This window comes from Loxodonta africana, chromosome 5, assembly GCF_030014295.1.
Source record: "Loxodonta africana isolate mLoxAfr1 chromosome 5, mLoxAfr1.hap2, whole genome shotgun sequence".
NCBI classification, from domain to species: domain Eukaryota; kingdom Metazoa; phylum Chordata; class Mammalia; order Proboscidea; family Elephantidae; genus Loxodonta; species Loxodonta africana.
Window position 1 is genome coordinate 157,822,123 of NC_087346.1, and position 26,361 is coordinate 157,848,483.

The following is a 26,361-nucleotide window of genomic DNA, read 5'->3' on the forward strand; positions in this document are numbered from 1 at the left end:
AGTCAAACATAGGGTTACCATACCAAACCTGTTGCTGTTGAGTCAATTCCAACTCACAGTGATCCTACAGGACAGAGCAGAACTGCCCCACAGGGTTTCCAAGGCTGTAATCTTTACAGAAGCAGACTGCCACATCTCTCTTCCATGGAGTGGCTGGTGAGTTCGAACCACCAACATTTCTGTTAGCAGCCAAGCACTTAACCACTGTGCCACCAGAGATGACTACCATATGACCCAGCATTTCCACACCTAGGTATATACCCAAGAGAATTTAAAACATACGTGGACAGAAAAACTTGTGCTGGCATGGTAATAACAGCGTTATTCATAATAGTCAAAGAGTAGAAATAACGCAAATGCCCATCGACTAAAGAATGGATAAGCAAAACGTGGTCCATCCATACGATGGAATACTACTCAGTCATAGAAAGAAAAGAAGCACTGATATCTGTACATGGATGAACCTTGAAAACATTATGGTCCGTGAAAGAAGCGAGTCACAAGGACCACATATGGTCTGGACCCATTTATATGAAATGTTCAGATTGGAAAATCTATAGAGGCAGAAAGTAGATCAGGGGTTGCCTGAGGCTGGGAGTGGAGGGGGATGAGAAATGTCTGCTAATGGGTTTCTCTTTCAAGTGTTGAAAATATTCGGAATTAGACAGTAGTGACGGTTATAGAAGCTTTAGAATATACCAAAACCCACTGAATCGTACCCTTAAAAATATACATACATATATATAAATTTGTCTTTCTTGTAATCACTAAGTAAACTCATATTCAAGAAACAGCTCACAGGCTATTTATCCGTAGGGTTGACTTAATAAATCAGGCCATATGCCACATCCGTATGATGGAAAGTTTTCTAGAAGGATAGTTAATGACACAGGAAAATACTAAAATGAAAAAGGTAGCATTTTAAACATTTGAGATCTCAGATGTACATACATGAGAGATTTAGGAGTATACTCAAACCAAGGCATTAACAGTACATTTATTTGAATAGTAGGACTAGGAATAAATTGTTATTTTCCCTAGCCCCTCCTACGATTAAGTATTGCTTTTATGATCAGAAAAATGAGTGTTAATCCAAGAAAAGAGGGAAGTGTCTGCCGGCAGCAGAGGGTGCCCTGGGACCCCACCTGTAGCGGGGAGTTTGACCCTCAGTGAAGGAAGCAGGCAGCGCAGGAAGGCAAGGTGAGCCCATTGAACTTCAGGTGCCATTGGCCGGAGCCTCTGAGGTTCAGCCTTGCCGCCCAGCCCGCTGGGGAAATGCCCCCCTGGACCAGCATCCCACTGCTGGCACACAACTCAGCAGCAAGAAACCAGGGAAGGGCCCTGACTCAGTCGAGAGTTGAGGGCTGTGGAATCTTAACTTTATACTGCAGCTGTCTTAGTCACCTAGAGCTGCTGTAACATAAACACCACAAGTGGGTAGCTTCTCACAGCTCTGGAGGCGAAAAGACCAAATCAGGGTCTCTATCCATGTAGACTTCTTCCTTGTCAGTGGCCCTGAGCACTCCTTGGCTTGTAGAAGACCCTCCTATGGTGTGTCTTCCCCTTTACTTGCCTCTGTGTCTATTCTAGGAGTTCTGGTGACACAAACGGTTAAGCCCTTGACTACCAACCATCGAGGTTGGCGGTTCAAGCCCAGCCAGAGACACTTGGAAGCCCTGATGATCCGATCCTGAAAGGTCACAGCCTTAAAAACCCTATGGAGCACAGTTCTGCTGTGCACACATGGGGTCTTCATGAGTTGCAATCAACTCGTCAGCAACTGCTTTGGTTTTGGTGTCTATTTTCCTCTTATAACTCTTACGTGGTTAGGGTTAGGACACACCCCATACTGGTATGGCCTTCTTAACAACAAAAAAAATCAAACCTGTTGCTGTGGAGTCGATTTCGACTCATAGTGACCCTATAGGACACAGCAGAAATGCCCCATAGGGTTTCCAAGGAGCAGCTGGTGGATGTGAACTCCTGACCTTTTGTTCAGCAGCAAAGTTCTTAACCACTGTGCCACCAGGGCTCCAGTAACATAACTAAGAAAACCCTATTTCCAAACGGGATTAAATCTACAGGTATGTTGTTGTTGTGTGCCACTGAGTCCATTCTGCCTCACAGCGACCCTATATGACAGAGTAGAACTGCCTCATAGGGTTTTCTAGGTTAGTTTTTTGTGGGAGCAGATCACCAGGTCTTTTCTCCCACAGAGCAGCTGGTGGGTTTGAACTGCCAACCTCTGGTTAGTAGCCAAGTGCTTATCCATTTAGGATTCCAACACAAATCTTGGAGGGACACAATTCAATCCATAACAGTGGCATAAAAAAAGCAATTATTTCTTTCAGAGGATTAAGGCTGGGGCAAGAGAAAGCTGAGTACCCCGTGGGGTGGAACAGATTGGCAACTACTGTCTCAGCTACAGAACATACTTCACTTGCCATGTGAAGAAGCTCTCTCTCACTGCTCTGCCTGGATTGGTGTGACGCCACTGGATTGTTCTGGAAAAACGATGGGGGAGTCAGATGGATGACCAGAGATAGCCAAGAGGCTCCAAAGAGAGACTGATCCCAGACAGGAAAATCAATGAATGGCTAGCTACGGGGGAGCCGGCACAGGCTTGGAAGGGCCAAGGGGAGTGAACGAACTTACCAGCTGGAGGCTGAGCTGGGGTTTCACCGGGACCTGAGCTTGAGACCTGTCTAGGTCAGCTCAGGCCCAAGGAGCCACAGGCTGGGCTTTGACTGGGCACCAGGAGGCCCAGGAGCACTGCTCAGGCCACCCCTTTGGAAGGGTGCTGCTCTTCCTATGGCAAGTTGCTCAGGAACTTCTCTGGACAGATGTGGTAGAAATGATGGTGGGAGGGCCCCAGGGATGAGTCAGACCCTGTGTGTGTGCCCCCCCTCCCCAAAAGCCAAAGACATTGGGAAACCTGCACACAAGACGATGCTGGGAGGCCAGTACCCAGCGGGTGCATCCCATGGTGAAGGCGGGACAGTGAGGGTGAGGTGTGGCCACAGCTCAGGACACAAAGGGGCATCAAGCTTTGAGATGCTGAGGCTGGAGTAGAGAGGGGCACCGACGCCGCCAAGGGCTTCCTATGCCCCCCAAGGGGTCTGAACTCTTGTCACCAGTGCTGTCTACCAGGTCAATCAATGTTACTTCAGCATGTTCACCCAGATGTTGGAAAATCCAGCTGCCTTCTGAGGCTTCTAGATACTTCAGTGACCGCTGCCAGCCTGGATTCTGCCTTCCACCACTCTTCTTCCCAAGACAGCACAAATTTTAACAATTTCACTTTGGTTTGAATCACTATGAAATGTCATTTCTCTGGTAGTAGTAAAATGCAATGGAATTCAACATCAAAGGTTTTTTTGTTTTTAAACTTCCCATTTCCCTCTTCCGTACCTCCTAGTAACCACAAATATTCTTTTGTCTCAGTGGATTCCTGGGTTGGATTCCCAGCCCGTGCCCCTCAAGCACAGCTACCACCCGCCTGTCAGTGGAGGCTTGCACGGTGCTATAATGACCAACGGGTTTTAGCGGGGCTTCCAGGCTAAGACAGACTAGAAAGAAAGACCTGGTGATCTACTTCTGAAAATCAGCCAGTGAAAACCCTACAGATCACAACGGTCCGATGTGCAACCAATCGTGGGGTTAAGCATATGGCTAATAACTGAAAGGTTGGCGGTTCAAACCCACCTAGAGGTGATTCAGTTCAAACTGACCCAGAGGTGATTCAGAAGGCCTGGAGATCTGCTTCTGAAAGGTCACAGTCATGAACACCCACTGGAGTGCAATTCTACTCCGCAACATACGGGGTTACCATGAGTTGGTACCAACTCAAAGGCAACTGGCTTAACGGGTAAAGATGTTGAGCATCTTTCATGTGCTTGTCGGCCATTCGTATTTCTTCTTTGGAGAAGCTTTTTTCAAACCCTTTGCCCATTTTTAAATTGGGTTATTAGTTTTTTTGTTGTTGAGTTTTAAGGGTTCTTTATATATATTCTAGATATTAAGCCCTTATCTGATATATCATTTTCAAATATTTTCTCCCATTCTGTGGGTTGTCTTTTTACTTTCTTGATAATATCCCTTGATGCACAGAAGTTAATTTTTTTAATAATTTTTATTGTGCTTTAAGTGAAAGTTTACAAATCAAGTCAGTCTCTCACGTAAAAACCCATATACACCTTGCTACACACTCCCAATTACTCTCCCCCTAATGAGACAGCCCACTCTCTCCCTCCACTTTCTCTTTTCGTGTCCTTTTCGCCAGCTTCTAACCCCCTCCACCCTCTCATCTCCCCTCCAGGCAGGAGATGCCAACATAGTCTCAAGTGTCCACCTGATCCAAGAAGCTCACTCCTCACCAACATCCCTCTCCAACCCACTGTCCAGTCCAATCCATGTCTGAAGAGTTGGCTTCGGGAATGGTTCCTGTCCTGGGCCAACAGAAGGTCTGGGGGCCATGACCACCGGGGTCCTTCCAGTCTCAGTCAGACCATTAAGTCTGGTCTTCTGAGAACTTGGGGTCTGCATCCCACTGCTATCCTGCTCTCTCAGGGGTTCTCTGTTGTGTTCCCTGTCAGGGCAGTCATCGGTTCCAGCCGGGCACCATCTAGTTCTACAGAAGTTAATTTTGATGAAGTCCAACTTGTCTGTGTTTTTCTCTTATTACTCGGGCTTTAATATGAAAAGGTTTTGGCCTGCCTGCTCTGTAGCCGCAGCCTCGGTCAGGGCGCAGCCCTGTAGTGAGCTTCCCAAAGTGCGCTTCTTCCACGGTACATGTGGAAAAGCACTTGGACCCATTGCTGGAGCGGGAAAGAGGGTGGAGGGAGCCTTTGAAACGTTGGGAAAATTGGACATCTCTAAATTCAGCAATTTGTAAAACAGACGAGGGAGTCTTACTGAACTTGAATGCCAATCGCCTTTTAAAAGAAATACCGTAGCAAAGCTATGAGAATGACTCTAACGCAGTATACAATTTAGCAACTGTGAGTGCAGACAGAAAAATGGACTTTTTAGTCACCTTGAACTTCTAGGAATCTGTGAAATGAGAGAGAATGGCAACTTAAAAAAATGAACAGCAGTACAAGCTATTTCTCACTATGACATCAGATGGATTAATCTGTGAGCCACTGAAACACTTTGTAAAGGCCTAATCAAGGAAGAAAAAAAAAATAATAACAAGAATGATCAATGGGCTCCAGATGCAAAGTGTAAGTGTGCTTGGATGCGGGAGAATCAACGCTTGGCATCTGCACAACTGCATACCAATTCTAATGAGTCACCGTCAGCTCCGATACAGGTGGTGGGCTGGCTGCTCCTACGGGCTTGCAAAATCCATCCATCTACCCACCCAACCACCCATCCCTCCATCCTATCATTTCATCCATCCATCCACCCACCCATCCATTCATCTATCCATCCATCCATCTACCCACCTACCCATCCAAACATCTACTCATCCATCCATCCAATCATCCATTCTTCCGTCTGTCCACTCACCCACCCGCTCATCCACCTGCCCTTCAGGCACGTACTAAGCACCTACTATGAGCCAGGAAATGTACTGGGCACAGCTCCGTCCTCAAGGAGTCCAGGATTTGGCAGACAGACAAACAGGTGATCAGTTAATTATCAGACGTGTATGTAAAGTGCAATGGAAGAACCATGAGTAGGGTATTGTCAAGGGAGGACAGAGGAGGAACTCTTCACCCAGGCTGGGGTATCAGAGAGACTTCCTAGAAGGGGCAGTGTGAGGACAGCTTGAGAAAAGGCCAAGAGGCAGAAAGCAGCCCGCAGACCATGGGGAACCCCAGGCACTGTGGTGATGCCTCAAGTGGCCAGACGGGTCTGGCCTGGGGCAGAAGCTCACCAGGCAAGGCTTTATGAACGTGTCAAGGAGCTCGGACCTTGGCCTGTTGGTCAGTATTCCCCAAAGGATACTCGGTAGAACACAATTCCTGCAAGGTACTCTCAAGACAATGGTTCCGGAATCAAAAGTTTGAGAAATATATACCCCTTTGCTCTCTTGGAGACCCACTGTTCACATTCAGCATCGATGTTTGTCAGTCAAGTGCCCCCACATGCCAGGCACAGTGCTTGCTGCGGAGGACACAGCCACACGCAAGACAAAGTCCTGCCCTCTCATGTGGGCAGAGGTGGTGGGGGTGGACAGGTGGCCTGGAACCAGACATTAAGAAATAACTTCACGCTATGGCAAGTGCTATGACGATGATGAACGAGGGGGACTAAGGAGGGTGACAAGGCAGGGAGAAGGATATGAGCACTGTGGTGGGCAAGGCAGGCCTGCAGAGGGGATATTCTGATAGACAGCTGACCAGTGTGACAGGGGTGAGTTCAGCCTCCTCGAGGTCAGATGACAGCTGCCTGCTGCCAGTCCTACTTGGCCACTGGAGGTCAAGTGGGGATTCCACCTGGGACGTGAGCTGGAGACCCATCAGGCCTGGGTCAGCCTAGCCCCAAGGGGTCGCAGGTTGGGTAGTGATTGACACCGGGAGGCCAAGGAGCACTGCCCAAGGCCACCCCTTTGGGAGGACGGGCCCACCTTCCTGGATGCAGAGCCCAGGAGGAGAAGCTGAGACACAGTGGATCGTCTTGTCTCCTCCAAGAAAGACCCTGGAGAGCTGAGACTGCATCCTACAATGAAAGCCTGGCTTTTATTTCCTCTGTGAGCAGCTGCCTGGCTCCCTGGCACACAGCTGCAAGTTACTGAGGTCTGGGAGAACCTGGAAATGCTTCAAGGAATTGGCTTTGGAAAGATCCCAGGTTGAAATCAGCAGGAGAGGGACCCTGCTCCACTGGCAGGGCCTCCGAGGTCCCACATGCAGGATGTCAGCATGGAGGGGGGTGTGTGCGTGTGAACGGGCTGACAGACCTCCGTATTCACCATGCCACCCGGAGGCGTTAGGCCTGGCTGCCTACGCCATGTCTGTTCAAACATCTTTGAGCAGTAAATATGCTCATTTCTTCTGAACAGACCGGAATCTTCCTGCTTTTCTCTCCAGCCATTGTCAAAGTCACTTTCTCTCATGGTGTTAACACATCAAGTCCTTTCATGTGACAACTCCTGACTCCAGCACAAACTCCCCGCTTGGAGATGGGGCCCAAGGAGCAGTCCCCAGATGAGTCACCGTCACCCCAGGAACAAAGAGCAAAAAGGAGAAACAGCCTGGGGTCGACCGAGCAGACAAGGGAACCAGGGAACCGAGGCAGGGACTGCGGCGCCTCCTGTGCGCCCTGGGGCCATGGCATCTGTCGGCTGCAACATCCTCCCAGGCCGAGTTCTGGTGGAGCCAGGAGGCCTCTTCCTAACGTGGCATCCCAGTCTGTGCACATCCTCTCAGAGCCCCTACCAGCAACCAGGCTCCCCCAGATCCCAGAGCGGTGGGCACAGGCCCGAGGGTCCTTGTGGACCAATCACCCCATGTGTGAATCTTCTCCTAAGAGGGACCCTGTGGGGTGCGAGGGCGTCAGCCTGAAGCTGGCTGCTACGGAACTTCAGTCCTAATGGGGTATATGGGCTTGGGGGTCTGGGGGCAGGGCTAGGAAAGCCCCCTGAGCTGGTTGCTGTTGTTGGGTGCCATAGAGTCAGCTCCAGCTCATAGTGATCCCATGTACAACAGAACGAGACACTGTCAGGTCCTGTGTCACTCTCACAATCATTGCTTTGTTTGAACACATTGTCACAGATACTGTGACAATCCATGTCATTGAGGGTCTTCCTCTTTTTCACAGACCCTCTACTTTACCAAGCATGGTGGTCCTTCCTAGTAAGCGAGAAGCAGCACCGGCTTGTTCCCCCTCTCCTCCCAGAGCTTTGCTGCACAAATCCCAAGCCAGCCTGTCTGTGCTGAGTGGGCAAGGGAGGTCAGGTGGGGAACAGAGGGGTGGCAGTGACTGCGGGGTTACTGCTGAGCCCTGGCACCCACTCCGTCCTGGCAGAGCTTCCCCCAGCCATGTGCCCCCCAACCCCGCCCATTCCCATCGCCCCAGTTCCTCCCTCCAGACTGGCCTCTGCATGAAAGAACGACAGTGCTGCACTGGGGAGGACCGTCACTGAGTGGACAGCAGGCCGCCCAGGACCTCCTCTGCCTGAGCACCTGCTGTGTATGGCACCCGCCCAGGGCCTTGGGGGCGATCATTGCACCTTGCAGGTGATGCCCATGGCACTGTGCTACATGAGGAGCTGGGCTCCTGCAGGTACACATGGCCGCCAGTGACCATCTGACCTCAAGCTGCCTGTGCTTGGCTGCCCAGCCTCACATCCCACTTCGTCTGTCTCCCGTAGCCCCTGCAGCCCCAGTCATTACACCTTATCTGTTTTTCAAGAGTCTAATTAATTCCAAGTCCTCCTCTATTTTTAAACCCATCAATCATTCTCGCTGTTGCTTCCAGGGGCACGAGTGGTGGGAAGGCCTCGGTACTCCTTGCACAACCGCCAGGATACCTGCCATGGGACCAATGGCTACAGACGTCCGGCAGTTCCCAGTGCCCCATCCCATAAGGGTTCTGGCAGGGACAGCAGCAACATGCATGACCTAATGGAGGGGGTGAGGCCTTGAGGCAAGTGCCAGGCTGAGCCCCAACCTGTCACCTGCATCCCAGAGCTGGTCCTGAGCCCAGCCCCTGCCTGGTCCTTGAGCCCCCGAGGAGAGCTCAGCAATGGCAGGACCAGGCAGCTTATCCATGTTTTGGTTCACTGCATGGTCACGCAGGCCCAGGTAGCCACTGTCCCCACTGCTCCTGCTCCTTCACTTGTTTCCCCTAATCTTTCAAGGTCCCAGCTGGTCCCCCTACAGCCGCTACTGCCGGCACCAGAAGCTGGGCTCTCACTCACACTCCCAGAAAGGAACCCCGTCCCTCCAGCATTGCTGAGGTTGGAGTGCAGCAGTGACCCTTGGACACAAACGAGGACACTGAACAGCAGGCCCTGAGCCCAGATGGTGGTACCTGGACAATGTGTGTCAGAGGGCTGGGATGCACCTCTGGTGGAGATTTCTCACTGGGGATGGGACTCACCACTCGGCGGTCATTTGTGCTGGACACAGTCTGCTGCAGAAGCCCAGTCTGACAGCCACACACTGCCTTCCCCCCAGGCACGGCCTGAGGCCATGACAGAGTTCACACGGTCCTCCAAGGCCTGGCCAGGAGGGACCCTGGGTCAATCTCAGTTATCTTCATATTGGGAAGAGTTGGTGGGGCCTTGGGGTGGCTGGAGCTGGCCTCCAGGTAACAAGACCCTGGGCTCTTCTCTGAATGGGCCACGGCTGCTCAACAGCTGCACCTGAGGGCTTGCCCACGGCTCTGACAGCTTGAGCCAGGGGTCCCCATCACAGCACCAGGCAAAGAAGTCAGGTAGAATGACCACAACATGGAGGAGGGCAAGGCACCCAACATGGAGGAGGGCAAGGCACCCATGAGAGAAGGAGCCAGGCACAGGGGAAGAAAGTAAGTTTTAATGACAAGGATGTGACATGAAGAAGCTTAAGGACGAAATGCCCCTGGGCTGACAACAGGCATCCAGCAATATAACTAAGGAGGAAAGTTAAGACTGATAAGAGCAATGACAGTGAGGAATGAAGGTGAGGGCTAAGGGTGACTAATGACAGTGAGTAAGCATGGTGAACAACAATGGTGAGTCAGTGAGTAACAATGGTGAGTGATGATGGCAAATAATGGTAGTAAGGATGGTGAGTCAGAGTTGTAACAATGCCAAGACAATGAATAACAATGGTGAGTGATAGTGGCAAGTAACAGTGAGTAAGGGTGATGAGTAATAAGGGCAAGTTGATGAGTAGCAATGGCGAGTGAAGACAGCAAGTCAATGAGTGACCATGGTGAGCTACAAAGGTGAGTTACAATAGCAAGTAAGGGCAGTGAGTAATGACAGCAAGTCATTGAGTAATGATGAGAAATGGCAGTGAGGAACGATGATGAGTAAAGACCTCGTAGAAAGACTGTAACAATAATGAGTAACAATGATGAGGAACGATGGAGAGGACAATCCTGTGAGAATCCCATGAGCTTGGTCCAAACAGCAACCAGCAAGGGCTGCTGGGGACCGGCCAAACAGCACTGATTTCTGAGGCCCCCTCGAGTCAGAAACCAGGGTGTCACGCACCTGTGTCCGGATGGCCTTCAGCTCCCCAGACAGTTATGCTCTACTGCTTAGAGACGGTCTCAGAGAACAAGGCAGGAAGGGTTTCTGAAAACACGGCTTTCCCACCTCATCTCTAATTCTCTCTCAGAGATTGCACAGTGAATGCAAAAAAGAAAACCATGGGAAACCAGAAGATATGACTATTCCCTGACCTTGCCACGCACAACCAACCAGAGAAGAAAGAACGGAAGAAAACCAAAAGTTGTCTCTAGAACTTCCATAAATTTCATCATATAAAGTAAAACTAAAGACACCTGAAAGTCAAAAGATATCAATAAACAAGATCAAAAGACAAACAACAAATTACCAAAAGCTATCCGCAATGAACACACCAGATGGAAGGAATGGTTTCAAGTCAGTAGGAAAATCGTGAAAACCCAAATGGAAAATAGGCAAAGAACCATGAACAGCCAACTCACAGGAGAATCAAGACAGGCACTAAACAGAAAAAAACACACAGGGCTACCAATCACCAAAGAAAAGCAACTTAAAAGGATGACAATGTGGATTCTGTTTTTGGTCCAACAAGTTGAGAAGACTAGTAAGTGTTGTCAGCGTTGGGGAGGGAGCAACCCTCTCACGCAGCTAAGGGATACACTGGTGTTTTTCTGGAAAGTAACGTGGCAGTAAGTAGAGTCCCTAGGTGGTGCAAATCATTAATGCACTTGGCTGCCAACTGAAAGGTTGGAGGTTCGAGTCCACCCACAGGCGGCTTGGAAGAAAGGTCTTGTGATCTACTTCTTAAAAACCAGCCATTGAACACTCTATGGAGCACAGTTCTACTCTGACATACCTGGGGTCGCCATGAGTCAGAGTAGACGGGACAGCAACTGGTTTTATTGGTTTCGGAAGAGTTCTAAAAGAGCTTACCCCTTTGTAGTGATAATTCTACTTCTAAGGATCTCTTCTGGTGAAATAATCCAAGATGCAAGGAGCCATAAAGGAGATTGCTCCCTGAAGCCACATTTAACATAGAAAAAATACAGAAATGGAAAAATGTGGAATAAGTTAGGGCAACTCCTTATGGGAGAATAATAATACAAATCACATATTCAAAGAACTTCAAGTGGAAATGATCATAATATTCAGAGGAAAAAAGGTGAAAGACTATTTATAGGATTTGGGATTTTTATTTCCTTCTCTTTTTCTCTTGTACATTGCCAAAAGTTCCTGCAACGAACATACACCACATTTATACTTAGAAAACGATGTTCTTGTTAATTGCCATCGAGTCAGCTCCAATTCATGGCGACCTTATGTATAACGGAATAAAACACTGCCAGGTCCTGCTCCATCGTCATGCTCATTGGTATGTTTGAATTCATTGTTGTGGCTATAGAAAAAGGCAGTGTTATTTTTTTTTTTTTCAAAAGGGCAGGTTTTTAGTGCATGTTAGTAAAACCTCCACAGAAAGCAGAAAAATTTGGATTCGAAATGGGGAAAGTGTCTGTTAGCTAAACAAGTAATTTATTTAGCCTGCTTCAAGAGTACGGAAGATTCTGGATAAGTGAGGTGAGGCTTGACTGCGGGGAAAAAGCTTTTTTAAGAAAATGCGAATTTTTCCAAAAAAGGTTCATCTGTGATCACTGGAAAGGCAGGAAAGAAACTAGTGAAAAGATAAGAGCTGGGGAACACACGGGTCAGGGGCAGCTATGTGTCTGCAAGGACCACGTCTGGACACTCTCAGCAAAGTCGCTTGATGGAGCCACTGGCGGCTACAGCTGGTTGAAAGTTGGGCCAGGGAAAATGCCCCAAAGAGGGGCTCCGCCTGGCTGGACCCTTGTCCTGGGTCTCTGTGCTGGCCCAGGGCTAACCACTTGCTGACTGCATTAGCCCCTCTGGCCAGCCTGCCAGATGCCCTGCCCTTCCTCTGGAAGCTGTCTTCTGCTGGACCAGAAAAGGACTCTCCAGGGGTCCTAGAGGATGGGGGTTCGGTCACAGAAGCAGATCCTTAGTCACAGGCTGTGTGCATGCCCTTCCTTCCTAACTCCTGTCTCAGTTTGTGGCCCATGGAGGTCCACAGCTGCGCCTGTCTGGACTTGCTTGTATCAGGGGCCACGGAGGCATCTCCTGGAAGAGCGGACCCCACGGTCAAACTGGGCAAGTAACAGAGCTTTACTGCAAAGAGACAGATGCGACATCAGACAAACGCACAAGGGAGGCAGCCGTGGAGGCAATGCCCAACTCTTCCAGCTGCTGTGATGTAAGCCAAGTCTCACCTCTTTGAGCCTCAGTCTCTCCATCCGCAAAATTGGAGGGATCCCATACCTATACCTGTGCACAAGACCAGCTGTTTTCATCCTGAAAACCAAAAACCAAACCTGTAGCCACTGAGTCGATTCTGACTCACCTTACAGCGACCCTGGAAGTCAGAGTAGAACTGCCCCATAGAGTTTCCAAGGAGTGGCTAGTGGATTTGAACTGCTGACCTTCGTTAGCAGCTGAGCTCTTAACAACTGTGCCACTAGGGCTCTTTTTGTCCTGAAGTCCTGCACGAATGTTACTCAACAGCCCCAACCCGACTCTGCGATCTGCCTGTGCATACTTTGGTGAGCCTCCTGCTTGTGCACTGGTCTTCTGTGTCTGTCTGTTCTAACAATATGTGCCGCCTGCATCACCTCCATATTCAGGTTAGACTGACGTTCTCTGGGGTTGGCCCAACTGTCTTGCTCCTCGGTGGGTCTTTGGTGCCTGGCTTAGCCACCCAGCAATGTGCCTGTAGCACGAATGAATGAAATCCTAGGTATACACCCAAGAGAAATAGAACCATATGCCCACACAGAAACTTGTACCAGAATGCTCACAGCGGCATTATTCACAACAGCCAAAAGATGGGAATAACCCAAACGTCCATCAACTGATGAATGGATACAAAAATGTGGTATGGTCATACAATGGAATGTTATTCAACCAGAAAAAGGACTATAGAATACTGATACATGCTACAACACGGATCACCCCCGAAAATACTACGCTAAGTGAAAGAAGCCAGACACAATAAGGACAAATATTATATGATTCCACCTCTATGAAATGTCCAAAATAGGCAAACCCATACAAACTTAAATATATTGGTGGTTACCTGGGGTTTGGGGAGGAGGGTATGGACAGTGAGGGCCAAAGGCTACAGGGTCTCTTTTGGGGATATGAGAATGTTCTGGAATTAGACTGTGGTGATGGGTGCACGACCTTGTCAATATACTAAAAATGGTACACTTTAAAGGGGTGGATTTTATGTTACGTGAATTTTATCTCAATTTTTTAAAAAGCTATAGGGTTTTGTATCATAATTGCTTAACTAGCTACCTCAATTAGTTCTAATTATTTCTAGCGGCTTGTTTAGAAAATAAACAACCTATTGGTTTTATCAAATAAACAACCATATCATCTTAAAAAAAAAAAAACCTAAACTATTTTCAGTAATCATATTACTGGTGGTGGGTTTTCCACTGCTGTTCTAGACTTTTGAGTATCATGGGATAAAGCTAATAAGTGATTATGTAGGTGTCACTGATACTGGGGCTTTCTGCAGGGAGAAAGAAGATATGGGCGACAGATCAATGAAGTTAAATAAGAACCAAGGAATGCTGCATTCTAATTCAAAGTTGCAGAATGAACACATTAAGCATTTTATCTTTAAAAAAAAAAAAAAAAAACCAACAGTATTCCTTAGTTCTGCTCAGTAAAGAGGTCCCTGGGTGGCACAAATGGTTTGCTCTTGACTACTAGCCTAAAGGATGACAGTTTGAACCCATTCAGGGCACCATGGAAGAAAGGCCTGATGATCTGTTTCCATAAAGATTACAGCCAAGAAAACCCTATGGAGCAGCTCTACTCTGTAACACATGGGGTTGCCATGAGCTGGAATTGACACAATGGCAACAGGCTTGTTTTTTTTGGTGGTTTGCTGAAAAGCTCTAGAATCAATGATTGCCCCAACAGTAATGAAGACACTGGTACCCAGACTGCACCTCTAAACATTCCTTCCCGCTAAAAGGAGCCAGGCTCCTGGAAAAAATAGCTGATTCCAGGTCTAGGGCAAGACACATATAAGGTAAGCCCACAACCGCTTGTTACACCAGATAGCAAGCAAGCTGTCAGAGACCACTAGGACCAAGTCAAAAGGTCCAGGGTCCAATTGGACTATGCTCTCATTGGCCAAAGATGGGACAATTTGAGCATTAATAAGGGTAAGAAATGCAATGGGTTGAAACACAATGAATGTATGTACATGCATCTGCCATAATGAAACTTAAAAAAAAAAAAGAAAGAAGAAAACCCCTCCTTGGTTACATTTGGAGAATGTTAGGGAACAAACTAATGACTTTGAAAACTTACATAAATGGGAAGAATAAAAAAAAAATCTTCTGCCTTTTCCCACAAAGTTTATCTCAGGATAATCAAATATTAGATGAGGGGAAATTTCTCTTTGTGGAAGTAATCTAGCAAAAAAATGAAGAGAAATGCTAGAATTAGGAGCAAGCCAATTTGTAAGCCTTGATGAAATAATGGAAGTCTCTGTGGGCAAATGGTTAAGGTGTTTGGCTGCTAACTGAAAGGTTGGAGGTTCCAGACCACCCACAGGTGCCTCAAAAGAAAGGCCTGGCAGTCTACTTCTGAGTTATAAACCACTGAAAACCCTATGGCACATAGTTCTACTTGGACACACATGGAGTCGCTACAAGCTGGAGTCCACCCAGTGAAAACTGGCTTAGTTTTTTGGTTTTGACGAAAAAATGGATCTAGGCAAAAATCATTGATGGCAGTTAACATCACAAAAAGAAAGACAAGCAGATACCATGTGCCTCCAAAAGAGCAAACCCGGGAGAGTCTGACTGAGCCTCCAGGTCCACAGCGTCCAATATGGCAGCCAGTAGCTACAGGTGGCTATTTACCTCTAAATTAGTTAAAACTAAATAAAACGAAATTCGGTTCCTCATTCACATTAGACACATTTCAAGTGCTCAAGAGCCACCTGTGGCTAGTGTCCACTGCACTGGTCAGTACAGACAGCGCAGTTTCACCACTGCAGAAAGTTCTACTGGGTGGTGCTGCTCTGGGTCAGAGGATCGACACACAATCCCTATGAGCCGGAATTGACTCGATGGCAATGAGTTTGTTTTTTGGTACAGGGGACAGAGGGACATGTTAAATTACACCAGGGGGATGTCACCTGCAAAACGCAGACTGTAGGAAATCCTACAGGACAAATGACCAGGTTTCATCAACAAAAAAATTTCAAGAAAAGAGAGAGGGAGGGTAGGAAGGTGGAAGAGGGAGAGATGAAAAGGGAAGATAGTGGAAGAGAAGGTAGGAGGGAGAAAGGAGGCAGATGGGTAAGGAGAAACCTACAGGTTGAAGAGATCTAAAAGACATCTCAACCAGTTGTAATGTATGGGCTGTATTTGGATCCTGAGTCAAACGAAGTGACAAAAAATGAAAAATTGGGGGATTTGACTACTAGCTGGATATTAGGTGACACTAAGGAATGACTGGTGACTTTTTAGATGTGACCCTGGGACTGTGGTTATGTTTTCATAATGAGACCTTATCTTTGAGTGACAGACTCCAGTGGGATGATGAGACGTCTGGGTTTTACTTCCCAAGAACCTAGGAGGCAGGGAGGAAACAAGGCAGACTATGCATTGGTAACCACGGAAGCAGGGGTCAAGTCCACAGGTGTAATATACTACTCTGCCACTTCCGCATGTTTGAAATTTTTCATACTGAACATATTTCTAAAGACGCGTGTGATGGTTAAGATTGTGTGTCAACTTGGCTGGGCCATGATTCTCAGTGTCTATATGTGATCACTCCCATGACTGAATCTGCTGTCAGCAGCCAATCAGTTGAAAGAGCGTTTCTGTGGGTGTGTGGTCTCTGTCCAAATATAAGCAGATTTTCCACTTTTTTGCTCACTCTGGATCCTGCACTGCCTCCTGTTTGTCTGACCACAGGCTCTTGTGACTTGAGCTATCAGCTTATCTACAGATCTTAGAATTCGTCGATCTTCACAGCCTGAGAGTGGGAGACCTGCTCTCTGACCTGCCAATCTTGGGTTTGTCAGCCCCTGTGGCTACATGAATTGAGAGAAGCCCCTATCCTGATACACAGCCTTGGGATGTTTCAGCTTCTACAATCACATGAGCCTTGATATAAATCTCTCTCTCTATATATTTATATGCTTTACTGGTTTTGCTTCTCTAGGGAACCCAGCCTAAGACAATGTGTAAGTGGTGTGACCCTGGTTCTGGTTAAGGGGTCTCACCCTGCCCACACTGGAGCCCTTGGTTTCGCAGCCCGGTCAGGACAAGACAACACAGTGCTCTTCTTGGGGCCCAACATGTGGGCATAGCCTGTGCATCCCAGGCTCGGCCACCCTACCAAAATCTAGAAAGGTATGGTAGTTGTGGCAGATAGGAGGGAATCTGATATGTTCTCTGGCCAGTAGAAGGTAGGCTTAGAACCATTAAGTGAGTGAGAACAAGGAGCAGGTCTGAGTCCAAAACCCACTGGGCCTGGGGTCGGTTCCTTACACTTCCATCCTCAATCCCCTGGTCCATCACAAGGATGACACTATCTCACAGGGCAGCCCTGAGGACCACACGAGATGATGCAGATGGGGCTCTTGGGACAGTAATGGTACACAGGGAATACATGGTAGTCAGTTCCATTTTCAATGATAAGAAAAATACACGTAGAACTTATCAAGGGATGGCTGCCAACCAAAGAATGCTCAGCATGCTAGTGGGGCTGGACCCACTGCTTGAAGTGCTGACTTTGGCTGCCACTGGATGGCCATAGAAGCTCAGCTCAATTTATTTCCTGGGTCCACATCTGATGGAAACATGGTTTACTACTCATTACTGTCATCTTAGTCTCCTGGGGCAGCCAAAACACAGTTCTGGAGGCTGAAAGTCTGAATTCAGGGCATCTAGAGGGCCATGTTCTGCTGCTATTCATAAGGCTTTCACTGGCTAATACTTTTCAGAAGTAGACTGCTGGGTCCTTCTTCCTAGTCTGTCTTAGATCATCGAAAAGACAGGGAAGAAAGAAAAGACAAAGATGGGTGTCAGAGGAGACTCTGAAACTTTCTCTCGAAAGTCAAGCAGCTAAAGCAAAAGGAAGAATTCATGAAGTAAAAGAACTGAACAGAAGATTTCAAAGGGTGGCTCGAGAAGACAAAGTAAAGTATCATAATGACATGTGCAAAGAGCTTGAAATGGAAAACCAAAAGGGAAGAACACACTCAGTGTTTCTCAAGCTCAAAGAACTGAAGAAAAAATTCAAGCCTCGAGTTGCAATAGTGAACGATTCTAAGGGTAAAATATTAAATGACGCAGGAAGCATCAAAAGAAGATGGAAGGAATACACAGAGTCATTATACCAAAAAGAATTAGTCGATGTTCAACCATTTCAAGAGGTGGCATATAATCAGGAACCGATGATGGTACTGAAGGAAGAAGTCCAAGCTGCTCTGAAGACATTGGCGAAAACAAGGCTTCAGGAATTGATGGAATATCAATCGAGATCTTTCAACAAACGGATCCAGCGCTGGAGGTGCTCACTCGTCTATGCCAAGAAATATGGAAGACAGCTTCCTGGTCAACTGACTGGAAGAGATCCATATTTATGCCTATTCCCAAGAAAGGTGATCCAACCGAATGTGGAAATTATAAAACAATATCAATTATATCACACACGCAAGCAAAATTTTGTTGAAGATCATTCAAGAACGGCTACAGCAGTATATCGACAGGGAACAGCCAGAAATTCAGGCTGGTTTCAGAAGAGGATGTGGAACCAGGGATATCATTGCTGATGTCAGATGGATCCTGGCTGAAAGCAGAGAATACCAGAAGGATGTTTACTTGTGTTTTATTGACTATGCAAAGGCATTCGACTGTGTGGATCATAACAAACTATGAATAACATTGCGAAGAATGGGAATTCCACAACCCTTAATCGTGCTCATGAGGAACCTTTGCATAGATCAAGGGGCAGTTGTTCCAACAGAACAAGGGGATACTGATTGGTTTAAAGTCAGGAAAGGTGTGCATCAGGGTTGTATTCTTTCACCATACCTTTTCAATCTGTATGCTGAGCAGATAATCCCAGGAACTGGACTATATGAAGAAGAACGGGGCGAGGATTGGAGGAAGACTCATTAACAACCTGCGTTATGCAGATGACACAACCTTGCTTGCTGAAAATGAAGAGGACTTGAAGCACTTACTGATGAAGATCAAAGACCACAGCCTTCAGTATGGATTACACCTCAACATAAAACAAAAATCCTCACAACTGGACCAATGAGCAACATCATGACAAACGGAGAAAAGACTGAAGTTGTCAAGGATTTCATTTGACTTGGATCCACAATCAACAGCCATGGAAGCAGCAGTCAAGAAATCAAAAGATGCATTGCATTGGGTAAATCTGCTGCAAAGGACCTCTTTAAAGTGTTGAAGAGCAAAGATGTCACCTTGGGGGCTAAGGTGCGCCTGACCCAAGCCACGGTATTTTCCATCGCATCATATGCATGTGAAAGCTGGACAATGAATAAGGAAGACCGAAGAAGAGTTGACACCTTTGAATTGTGTCGGCGAAGAGTATTGAATATACCATGGACTGCCAAAAGAACGAACAGATCTGTCTTAGAAGAAGTACAACCAGAATGCTCCTTAGAAGCAACGATGGCGAGACTGCGTCTTACATACTTTGGACATGTTGTCACGAGGGATCAGTCCCAGGAGAAGGACACCATCCTTGGCAGAGTACAGGGTCAGCAGAAAAGAGGAAGGCCCTCAATGAGGTGGACTGACACAGTGGCTGCAGCAATGAGCTCAAACACAACAACGATTGTAAGGATGGTGCAGGACTGGGTAGTGTTTCATTCTGTTGTGCACAGGGTCTCCATGAGTCGGAACTGACTCGACAGCATCTAACAACAACAACAACGGCAGGGCCATGCTCTCTCTGTGAGCTCTAGGGGAACATCTTTCCTTGTCTTGACCAGCTTCTGGCAGCCCTGGGCGTTTCTTGCCATTCCTTGCCTTGCAGATGGATCCTCACATGCTGTCTTCTCCTCTGTTTGACCCTGTTTCCCTGTCTGTCCTTCTCTTTTACAAGACAACATTCAGAGGGATTAGGACTAGGACCCACCCTACTCCAGTATGACCTTGTTAACCTAACTAATCATGTCTGCAAAGAAAAACCCTATTTTCCTAAATAGGTCACATTCACAGGTACAGGGATTAGGACTTCGACATGTCTTTTGGAAGACATGATTCAATCTATGACAACTGTTCTCCCTGGGAAGTACTGATTTTATGGAGACAGTTGCACTGGGTTCTCAAGGCAAACCGGATGGCTGTCCCAGTGACTTCTACATTAGCCAACAACATTGTTTTCTTGAGCAAGAGTGGTCTAGTTTTTCATGGGACACTTAGCCTGTATTTGCCTGCTACCTTGACCTTTCTTCCCACCAGGGACCTGACCAAGGCCAGGGTCACAGCTGTTTGACAAGGGGAAGGTGTTGCCTGCATCCCCGGCTGCTGGGCGGTGTGCAGAGGCAGGGAAGGGGGTGACATGCCCTTCCCCAGCACCCATCACAGGCAACACAGCCCTGTAGGTCTTCTTCTCTGTCAAGACCAGTGAAGTGGATGGAGTGGGAGGGCTCCAAGAATCTAAGACCCAGCCCGGAGTACCAAATTCTTCCCAGCTGTGTGGCCTTTGGAGAGTCACTTTTACCCTCTGGCCTGCACCTTCCCCATCTTTAACATGGAAACAAGCTTCCTTGCGGTAAGATCAGAGATGTACGGGAGTAAGATACTAGGGAAGCCCTTTGCAGACTGAAGGGGAGGCACTGGCCGTCTGCGGAAGGAACCCTCAAGCCCTTGCTGACCTGCTGGCGAGCTTCAAGCACCCAGGCCACATCACTGTTGCCAGGAACTGGCTCTGAAGGGCTCAGAGTCTATGCTTCCCACCCTGGATGCAGCCACAGACACATACCCAAGTCAGCTTCCTTTCCAGAATCTTTCAGAACCACACTGTGGAGGACAAGGCCGAGCCTGCAGACCTGGCCACCCGGGCCCTTAACCCTCCCACACCACCCCCTCCCAATGCACACACACATACACACCCCTCCAGCCCCCCGGCAGAACTGTTGAGCTCCATGCAGCAGGATGGGGCTCCTCATTCCGACCTGGCCAAAGCCCTGGCACTGTGGCAGCCTGGCCCAGGCTCTTGCCAAACCATCTTAGGGACAAGGAGGCTGTGGCTCAGAGAGCTTCCTGTGTCTGAGGGGCAGGTTGGGAGGTACCTAGACAAGGCCTGGCTGCCTTACTGCGCCCACAACAGACGCGGCCTTTTGCTGACCCTGTGAGCCCTCATCCCAACCCACCTAGCCCATCAGCACAGAAAAGCCAGCTGGCGGACACCTGGTTACAGAGGCCTCAGGTTCCACATGAGAAGAGAGAAGGCAAAGCAGTCAGACACTCAGCAGGGTGCTAGCCGGCTCCTCACACACTGTCGGGGAGAAGGGGGGAACGACAGTCACTGCACCCCCAGGGAAGACCAGACACACGGGAGCAGCCAGGGGCCACGCAGCCCTCCCAGGGGTCCACCTGTGCCCTCCTGGTCTGAGGAGCCCCAGGCCTGCTGCCCTATTGTGGGTACGACGGTCTCCCTCCCACACCTGTCCCCGTGCCAGCCCTGCTGCCCACCCCTGGGTGCCCAGCTCCAGTGGCTCTCTGGGGGGACCTTCTCTGTGGATGTGTCCACAGCCAGGGTAGGAGCCCTACAAAGGCAGGGCCCAGGTAAGAGGACAAACAATCATGATCAAGAGTAGCAGGTGCCAGGTGCGATGCTGCAGGAGTCACTTCCTTCAGGATATGCCAAGGGGAGAGGGGAGCAAGGTGGGACAGGGGCCTGCAGTCTAGAAATGCTCTGAGCTGGGCTCCTGCAGACCTCTACCCTGGCTGCCCTTCCTGGTCACTTGCCTGCGGGCAGGAGATGGGGGAGAGTAGGTGCCAGAGAAGGGGGAGAACCAGGAGGGAGGACAGCAAAGGAGGAAAGAAAGGAGAAAGGGGGGATGAAGGAAGAAGAAGAGGAGGTGAAGAGGGACAGGAGAGCTGTGAGGAGGGGACGGGGGGATGGTGAGGAGGGGACGGGGGATGGTGAGGAGGGGATGGGGGGTGGTGAAGAGGGGACGGGGGGCTGCAAGGAGGATGTGGGGTGATGGTGCAGAGGGGAGAGGTTGGAGAGAAGAGTGAAAAGAGGGCAGAGGAGAAGGAGGGAAGGGGAAGAGACGTGGAGCTGCTGTGAGGCAAGGGGGCAGGGGAGGGACAGGGAATCAGTGGGCAGTGCCAGGGCACTGTAGTCTCAGGATACCCCATGGCCCCGGGACTGAGCACCCACCTTCGAGGGTCTGCGAAATAATTGCAGCAGTATGTGAGCCAGCAACCACACAGCCTGCTAAGGAGATGAGGTGGGGACATGCTCAGAGATGGCGGAGACAGAGACTGAGAGGCACCTGTGGTGCCTGTGACCTCAGGCAGAAGTCTTGGCTGGGCTTGGGCCTCCCTCGGCCAGCACCCAGCCCCTCCACAGCCTACCTGAGGCTGGCCCAGCATCTCCCAGGCCATCAGCCCTGGTAGGGAATATTTCAGTGCCAGGAGGACCAGCCCACACAAGATGCCTGGGATGCGGACCATGAGGTGGGACCTCTCTCTGACCTCGAAGCCTTACCTGGAGCCCGGCTGGCACCGGGCTTCCTGCTGGGCCGTTGGCTCTAGCTGACTCTCTTTCATGGCCTCCTTCCCAGTGTCCTGTGTCCTGCCCTCGCCCTCCTGCTGACCTCCGACATCACCCTCACCTGGCAATCCACCTCCTGGGTCCACCTGGGAACCCACTGTGTGTGCCAGGCCCTGGGAGGAAGAAGAGACTTTGGGCTCCTGCCCATCAGGGACGTCTTCTGGGGGCAGAGGGGCCATGGCGCCCACAGGCAGCTCCTCCGGGGCAGGCAGGCCCTTCTCCAGTCTCTCCCCAGGACCCTTGTCGCTGGCCTTGGCCAAGCCTGTATGAGAGGCGCTGATGACATTCCCAGGGCTGCACTTCTGTAAGCTCTCGACAGCCTCATCCCTGCTGTCCCCACAGCTCCCACAGCACACACAGGAGTTAATGAGGCAGTTGGTGGCGGCCGGGGTGAGTGTGTGGGGCTCAGTGTCCACCTTCAGCACAGTGGGGTCTGGTGGGGAAACCCCTCTGCCTGGAGCTTTTGGGGCAGTGACAGCCAAGTCCGAGGACGTCGGTGACTTAGGGTTGAAGATGACCGTGGCCGAGAGCTTCATGCCCCCTGTCCGGTGGGCGATCATCTCGGCTGTCTCGGCGTCATCGGCGCTGGCCTCCCAACCATCCAGTGACAGCTGAGCATCCAGGCAGCTGCAGGAGTTGGTGCCCAAGAGGTTCACCACCCGCATCTTGTCATCTTCAATGTTGTTGTTGCGTGAGTCCTCATCCTCTTCTGCCGGAGGCTCACTGGGCCCCACCTCTCTGCTCTCCTCAGCCTGCCCTCTCTCCTGGGGATGGACACAGGTGCTACCCGCCCACCTGAAGGGGCTGCCCGGTGCCTCTGGCCTGCCGGGGGCCTCTCCCGTCCCCTCCACGTCATCCATGAAGAACACCCTCTCCTCGTCACTCCCCTGCTCTAGCCGCACCCTGGCAGGAGAGACCTCCCCGCGGGGGCTGCCCTCGGCCCCTGGCCTGTGAGCAGGGGACTGGCAGGCACTAGGCGGAGACAGGAGGGACGACATCTCGTCCCCTGCCCTGTGGACCATGCGGTTGAGCTGCTCCAGCTCCTGGTCATCGTACTGCATGGAGCAGGCCAGCTCTGTGTCTGGGTCCTTGGCCTTGGTGGAGAGCGGCTCTGTGGGGGCTGAGGGTGCGGAGAAGGCGGGGGCCAGGGTGGTGGGCACCTGGGCATCTGCTCGGATGGGGAACTCCACGTCCTGGGAGATACAGAGGTTCCGCTCCAGAGTGTGCAGCTCCTCGTCCGTGAGGGTCTGCAGCAAGTCCCTATGGAAACCAAGAGAGAAAATGAGGGTGAGGTCCCAAAGGCCGTGCCGCAGCCGCCAAGAGGGGGCGCAACGCCTGTGACGTCTGCACCTGCAGAAAAGCAAACAGGTGTAGAATACAGACAATGCATTCACACAGCATCACGTTTCCTCCCCCAGGACACAGGACAGGCCCGTCTCCAGGTAGGGACAAGCCACGGCCATCCCGGGTGGGTGGCTGTGCACCGGGCATCCCAGTCGGAGATTCTGGGATGCTTTCTTCCTGCAAAATGAGATTCTGAATCTCTCACTGGAACCAAGAATGACTTGACTTTCAGGAATGTGCAAGTTGCATTAATAAAAGGTTTAAGGCGTGAACAAAAATTATACGGTGGTTAACAAAGACTTTCCCCGTTCGCTCAACAAATATCCCAGGACCCAGACGGCCTCGAGTGCCCTTCATGTCCCTCCCCCTTACCACCATCCTGACTTTAGATCATATACTGAGATGCTGCTCTTGAGATTCGTGGGATTACGCAGTCTGCACTCCTGTGCCAGGATTCCTTTGCCAATATTACACGCGTGTGGGGTTCTCAGATAGAATACAGGATGCCTGGTTAAATCTGAATTTCAGAGAGAAAGCAGGCAGTTTTTTTAGTATAACTATGTCCCAAATAAGGAGCCCTGGTAGTACAACTCTTAAGTGCTCAGCTGCTAACCAAAAGATTGATGGTCCAAACCCACTACCGGCTCCTCTGGAGAAAAGACCTGGCAATCTGCTTCCATAAAGATTACAGCTAGAAAACTCTGTGGGGCAGTTCTACTGTCACACTGAGGTCTCTATGAGTCGGAAATTAACTTGACAGCACCCAACAACGTGTCCCACATGGGACTGACTTATACTAAAAAAGTATTATCTAAAATTAAGATTTAACTGTACATGCCAGTTTTTTGGTTTGTTGTTTATTTTTTGCTAAACCTGGCAACTCTGTGGGTGAGATTCCCCGATAATGATGTGTGTTGCGAGAGAGCATTCATTCCCATGGCTAAACAGACTTTTATTGTATAAACCTACCATTTGTTTATCTGTTCCATCCCTGGCGGGCTTTGGCTACTGGGATCGGCCATCTTTGCACCTTTCGCTCTCTTTGAATCATTGTGTTAACCTATTGTTGTAACAGTTGGCAACATACCATCCCATGGTTATAGATTTTTTGAACAGGAGTGGTATTTATTTTTATCGCAGTAACATATTTGCTGTTGTTAGGTGCCTCATATACACGTTAAAGCTGGATGATGAATAAGAAAGAATTGATGCCTTCGAATTGTGGTGTTGGTGAAGAATATTGGATATACCATGGACTGCCAAAAGAACAAATAAATCTGTCTTGGAAGAAGTACAACCAGAATGCTCCTTAGAGGCAAGGATGGTGAGACCATGTCTCACATACTTTGGACATGTTGTCAGGAGGGATCAGTCCCCGGGGAAGGACATCATGCTTGGTAAAGTAGAGGGTCAGCAAAAAAGAGGAAGGCCCTCAACGAGACGGATTGGCACAGTGGCTGCAGCGATGGCCTCAGGCACAGCAATAATTGTGAAGGTGGCACAGGATTGGGCAGTACTTCGTTCTGTTGCACCCAGGGTTGCTGTGAGTCAGACTTGCTGGCACCCAACAACAACCACCAACAACCTTTACAGGAGCAGATCGCCAGGTGTTTCTCCCGCGGAGCCACTGGGTGGGTTTCAACTGCCAACCTTTCTGCTAGCAGTTGAGCACTTAACTGTTGCACCACCAGGGCTCCTTAGTAAAATAACTACAACATAAAATTTTCCCTTTTAACCATTTTTAAGGGTACAATTCAGCGGCATTGATTACATTCTCAATGTTGTACAGCCTTCACCACTATCTCATTCCAAAACTTTTCTTCGTCTCAGACGGAAACCCTGTGTGATTAAGCAATAAGCCCCCTTTCCGTCCCCCACAGCCCCCGGTGACCTGGGATCTACTTTCTGCCTCTATGCACTCGCCTGTTCTAGATGCTAGTGGGATCATATAATGCCATGGATTGAACTGTGTCCCCCCAAAATATGTGTCAACTTGGTTAGGCCATGATTCCCAGTACTGTGTGGTTGTCCTCCATTTTGTGATTGCAATTTTATGTTAAAGAGGATTAGGGTGGGGTGTAACACCCTTACTAAGGTCATATCCCTGAGCCATGTAAAGGGGGTTTCCCTCGGGTGTGGCCTGCACCACCTTTTATCTTACAAGGGATAAAAGGAAAGGGAAATAAGCAGAGAAGGGGACCTCATACCGCCAAGAAAGCAGCGCCAAGAGCAGAGTACATCCTTTGGACCCAGGGTTCTTTTGCGGAGAAGCTCCTACTTGAGGGCAAGATTAATGACAATGACCTTCCTCCAGAGCCGAGAGAGAGAAAGCCTTCCCCTGGAGCTGACACCCTGAATTTGGACTTCCAGTCTACTAAACTGTGAGTGAATAAACTTCTGTTTGTTGAAGCCACTCACTTGTGGGATTTCTGTTAGCAGCACTGGACGACTAAGACATACAATATTTGCCCTTTGCACCTGGCTTACTGTGTAGCATACTGTTTTCACGATTCACCCGTGTCGTGGCATGTATCAGAACGTCACCCCCACTTACAGCTGGGTAGTATTCCGCTGTGAGCATATATATACTACATCTGGTTTATCCTGGGGCAGTTTCCTAGTCCACTCCTATGCAACGTTCCCCAACACAGATGGAATATTGTACAGCCATAAAAAGGAAAGAAGTTGTGATTCATGCTACAACACTAAAGAACCTTGGAAACAGTATGGTGAGAGAAAGAAGCTAGATGCCAAAGGACAAATACTGTGATTCCCCGTATATGAAATATGTAGGAATAGGCAAATTCACAGATCAGAAACAGATTAGATATTACCAGGGGCTGGGAGGAGACAGATGGGGAATTATTACTTAAAGGGTACAGAGCTTCTGTTTAGGGTTATAGAAAGGTTTTGGAAATAGATAGCAGTGAAGGTTGTACAACATTGTGAATGTACTTAACATCACTGAATGCCATACTTGAAAAATGGTTACCAAAACCAAACCAAAC

At 49.2% G+C, this 26,361-nt stretch overlaps 1 protein-coding gene across 1 annotated transcript in view; it reads right to left on the reverse strand.

Annotated features, from left to right (window-relative positions):
• ZFYVE28 (zinc finger FYVE-type containing 28) overlaps window positions 1–26,361 on the reverse strand; it is a 127,577-nt gene that overhangs the window by 24,025 nt on the left and 77,191 nt on the right. Inside the window, exon 8 of the mRNA XM_064286150.1 lies at window positions 21,944–23,269. Coding sequence (XP_064142220.1) covers window positions 21,944–23,269 — 1,326 coding nt within the window. The remainder of the gene's footprint in view (window positions 1–21,943; window positions 23,270–26,361) is intronic.